The 12,643-nt window shown below is 43.1% G+C and overlaps 1 protein-coding gene across 2 annotated transcripts in view; it reads right to left on the reverse strand.

Annotated features, from left to right (window-relative positions):
• Positions 1-12,643, reverse strand: part of PGBD5 (piggyBac transposable element derived 5) — a 64,238-nt gene that overhangs the window by 19,803 nt on the left and 31,792 nt on the right. For both annotated transcript variants that reach the window (XM_053973445.1, XM_053973446.1), the window contains one exon: positions 8,636-8,770. In XM_053973445.1, coding sequence (XP_053829420.1) covers positions 8,636-8,770 — 135 coding nt within the window. The remainder of the gene's footprint in view (positions 1-8,635; positions 8,771-12,643) is intronic.

The raw sequence follows: 12,643 nt of genomic DNA on the forward strand, positions 1-12,643 counted from the left end.
CATTAACACCATTATCACCTTTAACACCATTACCAACACTGCTGGGAGATTCTCCTCTCCAGTTCCATCCTAAATCTGTTGCAGTTCATACTCTCTCCTTCTTTAATGATCTCTTCCCAGACAGCTCTTGTCTAGCAGATATTGGCACCAGTGGTGGTGCTCTTACTGAGACCAGATCTTTTCATTTGTTCAAGCCTCTCTTCATTCCCTTCCTGCTACTCTAAAGGCTATTTTCTGAAGGGTATGCAAGAACATACAGTTTTCCCAACCTGTTCCCAGCTAGTTCCTGGTGTTGCTTACAAAGCTCTTTACTTGGTCCCCTTCTTTTCCCCCTCTGCATTCTATTTAGAATGATTTCAATCTGCATTAACACTCATAGATGCAGCTAACATCTTTGTGCTGTGGAGTGATAAATACTTGTTCTGCCTGCACATGTTCTTCAAAGTTTCTAAAAAGATCTTTTTGAGACTGGCAAAAAGATGCTGGTAGAGTTGACAATGCCTGTCCAATATGGCTTTTCTTTGCTTTTCTTTCCATAATTTCTTGTTAATTCTTTGTCACTGAGGGCACTACAACATCTTACCTGCATGGCAGATCGACAACCCATGGATCAACAACTCATGGATCAACAAATGCAGATTTTGCTCTGTACCTTCTCCCAGGCAGTCACATCTAGATCAGGCAGATTCATTTTCTCTAACAGCTCCACGTAAATTCCTATTCTTTCAAATACCTAAGAACTGTCTGGCTTTCCTCCTAATTACTGAAATCATCCTTCTTTACTTTGGCCTTGCTGCAATATATCTTGACATCCAGACAGTGCTTCACTCCTCAGATCACTTGCCTAACCCTTTGCTTTGACCACGTCAGCCTTCTGACAGTTCCCTCTTCTTTGCATCATCAGAAGGAAATGGGGCTGGAAAATGGAGACAGGCCTTTATGGTCTAGGCTTCCTTACTGATCTCCTCCTATACCATGTCAGTATAGTGATTCCTGCTCACACTTGCCCTGTGAAGCCAAGCATCCACCAATCAATGTCACACAAGCCCACATTTGCCTCTTTCCATGCTGCCCTTCTCCTGCCTGTTTGGAAATCACCACCATCTCAGCAGAGCTCTTTACTTTTGCTCTCCAAAACCTTTCCTAGAAAGGATGCAATCCCCACAAGGCAATTGCTAAACAATGCATTGGTCCAGTTTCTTCTTAATGGTACTTTTCCAGGCTCCCTCTGTGTAACTGGCAGCACAGCTCAAGTCCATGACTGAGGCTTCACTCTGGTGCCACACAATTGCACAACATTGGCTCAATTTTTCTACGAAAATTACAGTTGAGCTGTGAGAAGGTGTGTAAGTGAGGAGGTGTAAGTGGGAAGATATATACGTGATGCAAGGCAAGAGCAGTATAAACTATCAGAAGTGCTGTAACTGTTGACAGGATAACACACAGCAGCTCAAGGAGGAAAATACATAAAAAAGGCATAAAATCTTAAAACAAAAGCAAGTGACCACAAATCAGTGACATCAAGGACTAGCTCATTTCCAAGGAGGAACCACAAGGCTGATGACTGCCCGGCCCGTGCAGGCTCACCAGGAGTAGGGTGTATACTGGCACCTAGCAGTGTGTTAGTCCCAGATCTCTGCCATGTGCACTAGCCAAGAAACACTGCTGCACTCAGCCTGCTTCCACAATTCTCTGGGCAGGCAAAATGTGTCTGAACTAAAGAGATTTACTGTCAGAAGCTTAAGCCTCTTGCACTTAGATCCTAAACTTTCTAGGGCAGGGATTTCTTTTAGTTCTGCTTATTGCACCCAGCACAAAGGGATGGGATCCATGAGAAGCATTCCTATAGCAAACCTATTAAGTGCACAAAACAGAAGGCTCTGGTGCTTTTAGTCTTCTTCCCCAAGCAGAGTTGTACTGAGAACAGCTGCAGAAGGGACAAAACTATACAGGTAGTTTTATTGTCATAAACTCCAAGCAGCTCAGATAGGAACTAAAAAATAACTGTCATTCACACTTGAAAATAGACACTAAGACTGTATGTAAACTGTGAGAGATCTTTGCATTAGATCACATTTAGGTTTCATATTAATTTAGAAACATGGTAAGATTGCAAAGTCCATAAAAATTAATAGGACTGGCCCATCACGCATCTGCAAAAATACCTTTCTAGTTAACACTGGTGAGCAAGAGGATAATTGACTTTTAACTGAGATCTGGGATTCTCACATGCTGGCATTACAGAACCACATGCATTAAAAAGCAAGAGCTGGGTGGGAGCCAGAGGAAGAAAGTAGATAGGATTTTCCAGTCACCAGTGGCTGCCAAAGGAAGGTGATGAGGTTTCCTGGGATCCCCTCACAGACAAAGCCTGACATTGAGAACCTCTTCAAAGCAGCTGCTACATCTGTGTCTTCCAGATGCAACTGTTCTAGCAATAGAGGAATTATCAGGGCCCTGTTTAAAGAAATGCAAGGGCTCAGACTAATCTCTAAACAGAACTTAAATAGGCTGAAACACCAACATTTCTGAGCAGCTTATTAAACAAGTGCACAGATGGCTAACTCTCCTGCAACTCTGACCTTGAAAACAAAACTGACTCCAGGTTTATTTACCCCTCCCTTTCCCACTGACTGAATGCACTTATGTGGTGCGCTGTGAAATTATAAATTCTTTGGGGTACAGTCTCAGTTTCCCTAAATTCTGAAAGTTCTTACTCTGTAAAATCAATAGGGTTATGAAGTATTCAAGCTGGCTGTAGCTACCCTGTCTGACATGAACTACAGCATATACTATAGAAGCATGGTGTTTATATTGTTTGGGTTTTTTTTTGCTGCCACTGAGAGCTCTACCACTGATCTATGCAGCAACCTCAGACATCTCCCTTCACTGAGACTGCTGCTCTTTGGAGAGAGCTTTTTCTCACACTCTCAGGTAGGGGCTACCCTGATCCAGGTTTCTTTTTGAACTCTTTAAACATGCTGTCATGCAAATCACTGTTTCTTCAGGACCATGAAAAGACTCAAGATGTAGAGACACAGTACTTTTCCTTACTCTGTTCTGATTCATCACTTCATGGGAAGCAGTGGAATGTGAAAACTCAAAGTCAGTCCCAGCACAAGGACCTAAAGGACTTCATAAATCTGAGTAATATATTTCACAGGGATATTAGTAAAAATGAAATGCATTATTGCAAGAATTTTCTGCCAGGGAATAAAAGCAAGTGCAGAGCCCATATATTCAGGGGCAGGGAGGAGGATTGGGAAAAGTCTCCAGTATAGCCTCAGAAAATAAAATTCATCTCAGTGAATAGGAAAGGATATAAACATCCATAAAGTAATTTCTTCCTCACCATGATACCAGCCTTTTAAGAAAATAATAATGTTGATGAGTTAATTCCATTACTACCTATCAGAGTGATTAATATTGCCTGACTGTCCCTTTGCAGTGCTGTCTACCATCTACGTACTGTCTTTCATCTTGTTAATTGATGACTCTTTGGGTCAGGGATTGTCTGAAGGTTACATTTGGGCTATGGGTCTGTGTTTCAGGATGAAGTACTATGGGAATACCTTATTCTGCCAGCTCTCCATGTGCTGGGGTTCACCAGCATCCTGTGCTTCCTTCTCCTGCAAAATTATCAGAAAACCTTCTTGTGCAGGAGGAGCTATGCAAGGACTAGGCATCACTTATTTACTCATAACCATGTTCATTCCTTTCGAGCCACACAAGAAGTGCAAAGAGAGAGCATGATATGTCCCACCTAGCCCTGGTAAGGTATTTGGGAATTTTCTTCATCATTTTTTGATGAGTGATATTACGATATCTAAAATGAGAAATAGTCCCACCAATCATATTTATGAACCATTTTTATAATCAAATGTTCCAGATTTTCTGAGAAAAAGAAAGAAATAAGAACTCACAAAAAAACTGACACAGCGGGAGTTTCGATTTAAATAGTATGACTTACCATTTAAATATACTCTAAGCAAATACTATAAGAAAGACTTCTAAGCTACTTCAATAATTTAAACTGCAATCAAGACATTAAAATATTGGTTTTAAAAGTGCCTCAGTGGTAAGGAGGTGCTAAGTAGTATGCAGGGAAATAGATTGGAAAGAAACAAGAAAAGCAAAGAGAAGATGGAGCAGAGAGGGACACATGAAGTCCTACAAGCTGTGTTTGTTGTCGCCCCTGAATTAGAGAGAAAGAAATAAGAAGGCCCAAGCCCTCTCCCACAGCAACTGCTGCCACCTTGATGTCCAATGTCAAAGGCAGATGAAAAAGGCAACAGTATCAGGGCAGTTTTGCAATCTACTTTGCCAAAGTCAACTCTCCTGGAGCCCTTCTGAGTCCTCTGAGAGGTTTTGTTCATGTTCCCAACTGCGGCAGACATATATTTGAATAATGTGTCCTTCCTGCACGTTCCCACTTGGCCAGCTGACCATGAAGAGATGCTCAGCCAACAAAGCTATTCACTGCAACAAGATGCTCTGCTTGAGATTTTCTGAAGCAGAGATATAATCTGAAATTGTGCATCCATCTTAAAACAATTAACTATCAGGGTGCAGTCAAGTTATCTGGAGTACAGATGACAGAAAAGTAGTCTAATATTCATACATTATATTATGAATGTATAAGATTATGCACCTTCTTATGTTCACAAGCAGCACTTGAGCTTTATGCCATTTCTGTTCCATGAATGGCTTATTGGGCTAGATTTTTAACCAAACACCATTTCCTTAAAAAAGTAAAGTATAAGCCATCAAAAAAGAGTGTTTACTCATACCCAAAAATTTGATTCAAAGTTTTGTTCACAAGAACAAGCAGGAACAGGAATTTGAGGAGACAAACAGCTGAAACTCCTAACATTAACAACTCACCTGTGAGCTGCCAACCAGAGTTCACACAATAACTCAGCATGTGGCATATCCATTTGTTGTGGTTTGACATGGAAGTGAATTTTTTTCCAGGAAGTTGGGTCAAACCAATCAGTGGTCAGGTTTGGATATTGGCACCTGGAGTGACCACTGAAAGTATGGACACGCCTCTGAGAACACAGGGGGTTAAAAGCAAGAACTCCCAGGAGAACTGTCTCTTTGTTTCTGGTCATCAGAGAGTGCAGATCTCCCCTGCCCAGCCATGGGCTGGGTGGGGGAGGGGAAGCCATGCGGCCTTGTCCAGGTAGGCCGAGGGGCTGAAGGTCTGGAACCGAGCCAGCTCCTGTGGACGGAAGGGTGGAGAGAAGCGGAGATGCCTTTGTTCCCCCCCCCCAGAGGGAAAGTGACAGAGAGCCTGGCGGCACCTGGAGATTTGCCGGCAGAGGAGAAGGAGAAAGGGCGGGGGGGATGATGCCCAGCGTGGGAGACGGGATGCTGGACGGAGATATCAGCCGTCCAGGGAGTCTGAACTTTTAACCCTTTCCAGGAAATGAGGGCTTTGTAAAATATTACTCCTCCTTGATTTGTAGTGGAAGAGAGACAGTCCGGGGCCTGAGATGTTAGAAGAAGAAATATTTAGGTGGGAGGAGATGATGAAGTAGCTTTTGGCTGGACTTTTCTTGTTAGCCATGGACTGAACCAAAATCTCCTGCAATAGAGACTGCATTTTAGGGGGATGCAGTGGTGACCCAAGGAGACCTGCTTCAGCTTCTAACAGCACAGGAATGGCAAGAACAGAAGAAAGCTGAGAGGGAATGGTGATGCCCTCTGTCTTCGGGAAGAAGATGATCTCTGTTCTTGGACCCTTGGCCCCAGGGGAAAATGGGGGGGACTGTAGTCCCAAGATGAGAAGCTGAACTGTTGTATCTTTTGGTCCATGGCAAAGCATCCTTAAAGGAGCCCTATGAGCAGTCTGTCCATGCACGGTGGTGAGAGCACTGTGACATGGAAAGGAGAGTGTCACACTGGCAGATTTTCTCCAGGTGGTTGCCATGTGTGACAGGGAAACACAGGAGGTGGCAACTGTGTTTCCTGGGGGGTCTGTGGTGCAAGAGAGACTTCTCTCTCCCTTGATAGCTTGAGTATTGATTATCTGAAGGGTGGTAATTTGATCAGGAATCCCGGGTGATGTTTCATGGTGGGTGTTCTAGGAATTGGGAGGAGGAGGGGTGTTTTAAAAGGTCTTCATCCTGGATTTAGTTTATGTGTTTTCTGTAGTAGTAGTAGTTTAATAAAGTTTTTTCTTTCCCTTTTTTTATTAAGCTTGGGCCTGCTCTGCTCTGTTCCTGATAACATCTCACAGCATTTATTTGGGGAAGATGCATTTTCATGGGGGTGCTGGCATTGCGCCAGTGTCAAACCACGACATTATTTTTCATTAGGAAAAACCAACCAATCCTTTTCACCATAGGAAAAGCAGAACACTGGGAAAACTAAGATGTCTCCTCAGATGGATTTTTTTTTAACACCAGGCTTATAATTCAGGATTGGAGGACATTGTTTTTGGCCAGGAGCATCACAGACCTCTTGAGGTTCCTTCTGTCCCTGAAAACCAGTCGTACATAGGTCTCTCCTCTCTTCTGTGTGGGCCTATCTTTTTACAGATACATAGTATTCCATTTTTTGAAACTGAATTATCCTGATTTATGAAGTGTTGATAGCCCTATTTATCTTCACAATGACCTCAATGTCATTGTGTGGAAGCAGTGAGGGAGGGAATTCACCCAGGCAGTATTACAGAATATGCATATTTTGAAAGCTTTTCCAACAGTTGGCAAGTGATAGACAAGTCAGTCCTTAACTGTCAGACAAGTCCTTTCTTCATGATGGCAGCTTCACAAGAGATGGAAGGGAAGGTTTACACAATGGGGAAAACATTTGATTTATTTCTCATTTAGATCAATTCTCTTCCTTTGTTTAAAGGAAGGAGAAAAGAAATCAAAACCTGTTTTAATACTCTAAATACACCAAGTAGCCACCAAAAAAGTGCTTTGGATTCTGCAAAATGGCTTGTAAGTGTGACACATAAATTAACATAGCATTTCAATCGTATCAATTTTACGTATTTCAATCGTATCAATTAACATACGATTTCAATCGTAACAATTGAAGTTGCCCATCCTCCCCAAATCAGGTTTTTCCATTTTAGCATGAAATTATATTCTTTTTCACTGTTCCCTTGGTCCCTTTCACCAAGTCATTTCAGCATGTTGATAATGACAGCCAAGTCAAGGAATGAAAATAGAAGGCAGCTGGTAAGATAATCCTGGATGTCATCTGGATGCAAGTGAAGCATGAGCATCTAATTCATTAAGGGAGTGGAAGGATTAGGGTGGTGCTGAGCATCTATTCTGTTTAATTTGACATTCCATTAATTTAGTGTCTCAGTGGACAGGACAGGAGGTTCAACATAATTATAGCTCAGAATCTAAAACCTCTGGCATGTCTGAAGACTTACTAGTTTTGTGGCAGTTGGCTGGGGGGAGTGTGGCAAGAGCTGAGCAGACTTTGTGCTCACTGTACCCAATATGCTTCAGTAATAAACTGCATGTAGGATTGGCAAAGTTCTCCTTGGAGATCAAAGACACTGTCTCTGTATAGCAAATGACTTTCCAAGAGCTTTGAGAGCAGAAACTTCCAAGGAGGCTTCACAAGGTGAGTCTATTTTGTATCAGACAAAATAGCTGCTTTAAAACCTAGATGGAAGAAGTAGGATCCTAAATTTCTTCTCAGAGTGAACAGCATTGCTGAAAATGCAAACCCCTGTTCCCAGTGAGCCTCTTTTCCTGCACAGCTACTCAAACAGTCATGATGATTCACCAGCCAAATCCCGCTCTGAACAAATGTTCAACTGCAGCAAATCCACAGGCCCTGTTCTGACATGTATTCAGACATAGCAAGCAGTGTGCACATCCTACCTCTGTGTACCACCACTCTGGAACACATGGGACACCACGTTTTCACAGGAGCTCTTGGGAGAAAAATATCGGAAAACATCTGCCCCCTCACCTCTAAGCATCAAAATAAATGACCAGATTTTTCAAGGGCTCTCAAAATACATCCGCTATTTGGGGAATCTGAGAATTTGAGAAGATGTTCCCAATGCCGTACAACAATACAAACAAACCCTTTAACATGTCTCTCACTCCAGCTGACATCTCACCTTGAAGTCACATCAGATTTTATTTCTTTGATTGAGAGGTAGATATGTGAAAAGATGTGTAATAGGGGCCTCCACTAATACATTTCTCACAGAAAAATTGACATCTTGGTACCATATTGATTTAGTCTATTGGACACCACTGGCTATCACAGGTGCAGTGTTATAGTTATAAGAGAGAAAATCTGACTCATTAAAAATGACAAGTCACAGTACCTAGACATTTAGATAAACTTAGGATATACAAACAGACAGATCTTTTAACTGCATTTCAATGTAATTAGCTGAAGGCTGGCAGCCATACAGACAGTATTAGAGACAGAAACTCTCAGTTAAATCATGCAGCAAACAAAGCATGAGGAACTTGTCATCACTGTCCATCACGTTTTGTATCCGCAGGAGTCAGAGGCATCCTGCATTCAGGCTGCAGCACCCGGCCAGGTAACCAAGAGAAGTGACTGTTACCTTTGGTCCTACAGTACATTTAAGGGCCTTCTGGAACTGAATGAAGACATTTGAAGAGGTAAAACCCACCTGGCAGATGAAACCAGTGGATGAGCACTGCCGAACCCAAAGACTGAACTTCCTCTTTTTCCTCTTGCGCAGCTCCCTCTCTGTACAGGTCGCAATGAAAACAGGATCCTCATCTATCAGGGGCTCATGTAGCACCTGCAAGTGGCAAGAAAAGAGGCAGGGAAAGAAACAGAAGAATACATGATTGCTAAAAAAAAGGTGCTTTAATTGCTTTCAAGGAAATACAACCCTTGCACTGTGCTTATGTGCATCACCCCAAAGAAGCAAACCCACTTTTGTTTGATGCTACCATCAACAAAAAACAAAGCCTGGCCAAGCACACTCCACTATGGATAGCTGCTCTACACGTAATTTGCAAACACTGCAAGGCACAGCTCTCATTTCTTACTTGTCTGCTACAGTTCAACATCCCTCCAAAATGTTGCAGAGGACGGGGCAGGGAGAGTGGATTTTTAGAAGCATTTTACCATACTTCTTCATAAGCTTAATATTGTTTGGCAGAATGTCTTCCACCCAAACATCCCCTTTACAATTTACACCCCTACACTTTACAATTCATTGTAAAGTACATTCCTTGGTTATAGCAAAAGAAAACACATAATAAAGAGAGAGAGAAGTTAAGGAAGAAAAAGATGCTTTCTGCTGCCACTTGAGGAGGTGGTAAAGAGACAGAAAATATTTTTCCTAGCAGCAGCAGCTTTAGGGAAGTCTCTCTTGCCTCAGGAGATGAAAAGGTTGACGAAAGGAGATAAGGATAAACCACCAGAGGCAGGAGTAGAAAAGATAAGTCAGACTGGAGCAAGTAAGGAAGACCTGTGAAAGTGAAGCAGCAAGTAAGGAAGACCTGTGAAAGTGAAGCAGCTTCTGCATTCTGCATCCAGATGATGTAAGTAGTTCCCTGTTCTGTTACACTTCTCTCCATTAATTTGGCAGCAAAACTGAAGTGTGATACTGCTAGGTATCACACTGTGGAACTCACCTATAGAAAAGCACTAATAGCTCCCCACAGCTCACAGGCAGCTGTGCATAACATACACATACCTGACTGCACAATGTGCAAGTTGTCTAGCAAGCCACTTATGAAAGTACAAAGACTTGCAAACTGTTGAAAGGTCTCAGCTGATGAATGCTGACCAAATTCAGACATGTACATCTAAATCAGAGCAAGTCATTGCAGGCTCCCCTCCTTGTACATGCAGGGAAAGCAGTCCCAGCAGGCCATAATTCATACCCTTGTAAAGACGTGCAAAATAGTCAGATGGGTTATAATTTAAAGGAGTCTGTTCTTTTCCAGTGACCATCCTTCCAGGAGACAGGCTCAGTTACAGGTATGCAAAGGCTCCCACCCTCAGACAAAACCTTTCCACACATGCATGTGTGCTACTTTTGTGCACATCTGCACAGTCAAGGGCGGAAATGAGAACAAAGCCGTACTACACCTAGGAGTGATGCTTGTTGGAGAGATGCAGTGGGTGAGTAGTTAAGCACCAGAGATGAGCAGCTGCTGGTCTCCTGAACACAAGATGCTTGCTGAACAGCTCTGTCAGCCCAAAATAGGCACCCGTGCCCTCCCCCCGCAGTGATGGCTGATCTCTCTCTTTTCCTCCTCCTCCGTTGTTGTTGTTGAGAGAGATATCTCTCTCTTTTCCTCCTCCTCCGTTGTTGTTGTTGAGAGATATACACCAAAATGCAGATGTGAGCAAGGAGAGCTGCACATAAAACTATTTGTTCTTCCAGCTGCAGCTGCCCTGTTTCCCTACTGAAGCCACATCTTCCCCTCTCGAGGCCCAGAACAGAATCCTTACAATCTAAAGGTCATCTGGGGCATTTCCTGCTTCTGCCTCAGAGGATTCTGAACAGCATTTGAAAATATTAAACTTGCCCTCGTTCGCTTTTGCCTTTCTGCTTCTCAAGTGCAGAGGGAAGGAGCACATCCTTTGGGAAAAGGTTGGATACATGGCTAAGAATTTCCTCAGCTTCTGGAAAGGCTCTCTTACCAGCCAGATCCCATTGAGTGGTGTGGTTCCACTGTTATAATCTCCCCTGCTGTAGGATGGAGAGCAGCAGAAAGAAAAGGCTGTATAAGCATCACCTTAGGACATCTTCTAGCCTCTGTCATTAGCTTCTTTCCCTCTGCACCACAGCATCAACTCTCCTTGCAGCAGCTCTACTGCATCCTGTTTACCCTTCACACTCTTTCTGCCTTCTATGACACAGTAAGGCCTGTCAGCCTTACATCTAGGAAGTGAATCTGAATATTTAAAACCTCTCTCCATCTTCCTGTTCCTCCTGCCCATGCTTAGCCCTGCCTTCCCTCCTTCGTTCCTCTGTATTGAATTTAAATAATTTCTCTGTAAGTTCCAACTCAACTTTTGTGAAGAGGGAATAAAAATGTGAACAGGTTAGGGAAAGATCTGCTGTCACTTTAAAGACAAAATGTGGACAGGCAAGGAAAATGAACTTAAAACCCTGGAGCTTCCTTCAGAGGGTAGGGGACAAGGGGTTTTCACCCCTCCACATGCATTCACTGCTTCAACAGCTGTAAAGAACTTTGCAAGCAAGGCAGTGTATGGGCTGTGCCTGCCCCTGGCACTGACACGGTGTTTTTAGGACAAAAGCTAGCCCTGTTGCTACTGGCTATCCTACTAGTTTGTTCACCCTCCTGTATTCTCAGTCCTCCCTGCTTTTCCTGTAATCTCAAATCCATCTATTTGCCAAATCCCCATGCAAAGTTATATTTGCTCCCTCTCTATTCCCCATTCTTGCTGTTGCTGCAATACACAATTTTACAGGAGTGAGCTTACCGCCCCCATGGCATATTCCTGTTTCTCATCTTCCTTGATAAAAATCTACTTTCAGGCTTAATTACTCCTACACACATTCCTGGCCACCTCTTCACCATCTTTTTCTCACTCCCCAAGTGCTCCCCACTTCCTATTCTGACTTCCTATGATGCAAGATAGTTTGTGGATTTCTTCATAGAAATTATCTCCATTTTCTTCTCTCAAATTCCCAGTTCAGTTCAGAAGCTCGTCATCTAGTTGCTTTGTTCCCCCTTTGCTATCCCTTCCTTTCCTTTCCTTTCCTTTCCTTTCCTTTCCTTTCCTTCCTTTTCCTTTCCTTTCCTTTCCTTTCCTTTCCTTTCCTTTCCTTTCCTTTCCTTTCCTTTCCTTTCCTTTCCTTTCCTTTCCTTTCCTTTCCTTTCCTTTCCTTTCCTTTTCCTTTCCTTTCCTTTCCTTTCCTTTCCTTTCCTTTCCTTTCCTTTCCTTTCCTTTCCTTTCCTTTCCTTTCCTTTCCTTTCCTTTCCTTCCTTTCCTCCTTTCCCCTTATCCCTGATAGATCTACCCTGCCAAACTTTCACTCTTTGTTCTCCCCTCAATATGTATTTGCAGGCCAAGTGTTGCAAAGGCAAGACTCCAAGATGGGACTCCATCAATTGCTCTGTCTCACAATATCTTTCACTCACAGAACAAAACAGCCACTGTCAGGAGTGCCTTTCTGTCTTCTCCATTTTAGACCATTTCCAATGCTCTTTCCACACCAAAATTCACCCATCCTCTCTCACCAAACAGGCTTGTAGAATCCAAACAGACTTGTAGACAAAAGCCCTGAATCACTAAGTCTTTTGTACTTGGACTCCTGGACTCCATATAGTTAGATAATGACCCAACATATCTGGGGAAACTTCTCCCCCTCAGCCCTCCACAACACAGGCTGTCCTCTTCAGCCTTCAGCCTCTTCTCTTCTCCTGTCTCTTGGAGAAGCTGCCTCAGCTTGCCTTGTCTCTGGCTTTTGGTGTATACCATCCAGTTGCAGAGGCCCCTTGGTAACTGTGTCTGGATGCACAGTCAGTCATTTCCTACTGCAAGACTAGCTTGTGCTTCTGCCTCTCTGCTCCAAAGCTCCTCCTGTCTAATCTAAATTCTCTTGCTGGTGTCTGACATCTCTGCTTGCATATCTAGCTGCCAGTTCTGATTCCATTATGTTGCATTTGAGAACATCTCCCTT

Source organism: Vidua macroura, chromosome 3 (genome assembly GCF_024509145.1).
Source record: "Vidua macroura isolate BioBank_ID:100142 chromosome 3, ASM2450914v1, whole genome shotgun sequence".
In the NCBI taxonomy this organism is placed as follows: domain Eukaryota; kingdom Metazoa; phylum Chordata; class Aves; order Passeriformes; family Viduidae; genus Vidua; species Vidua macroura.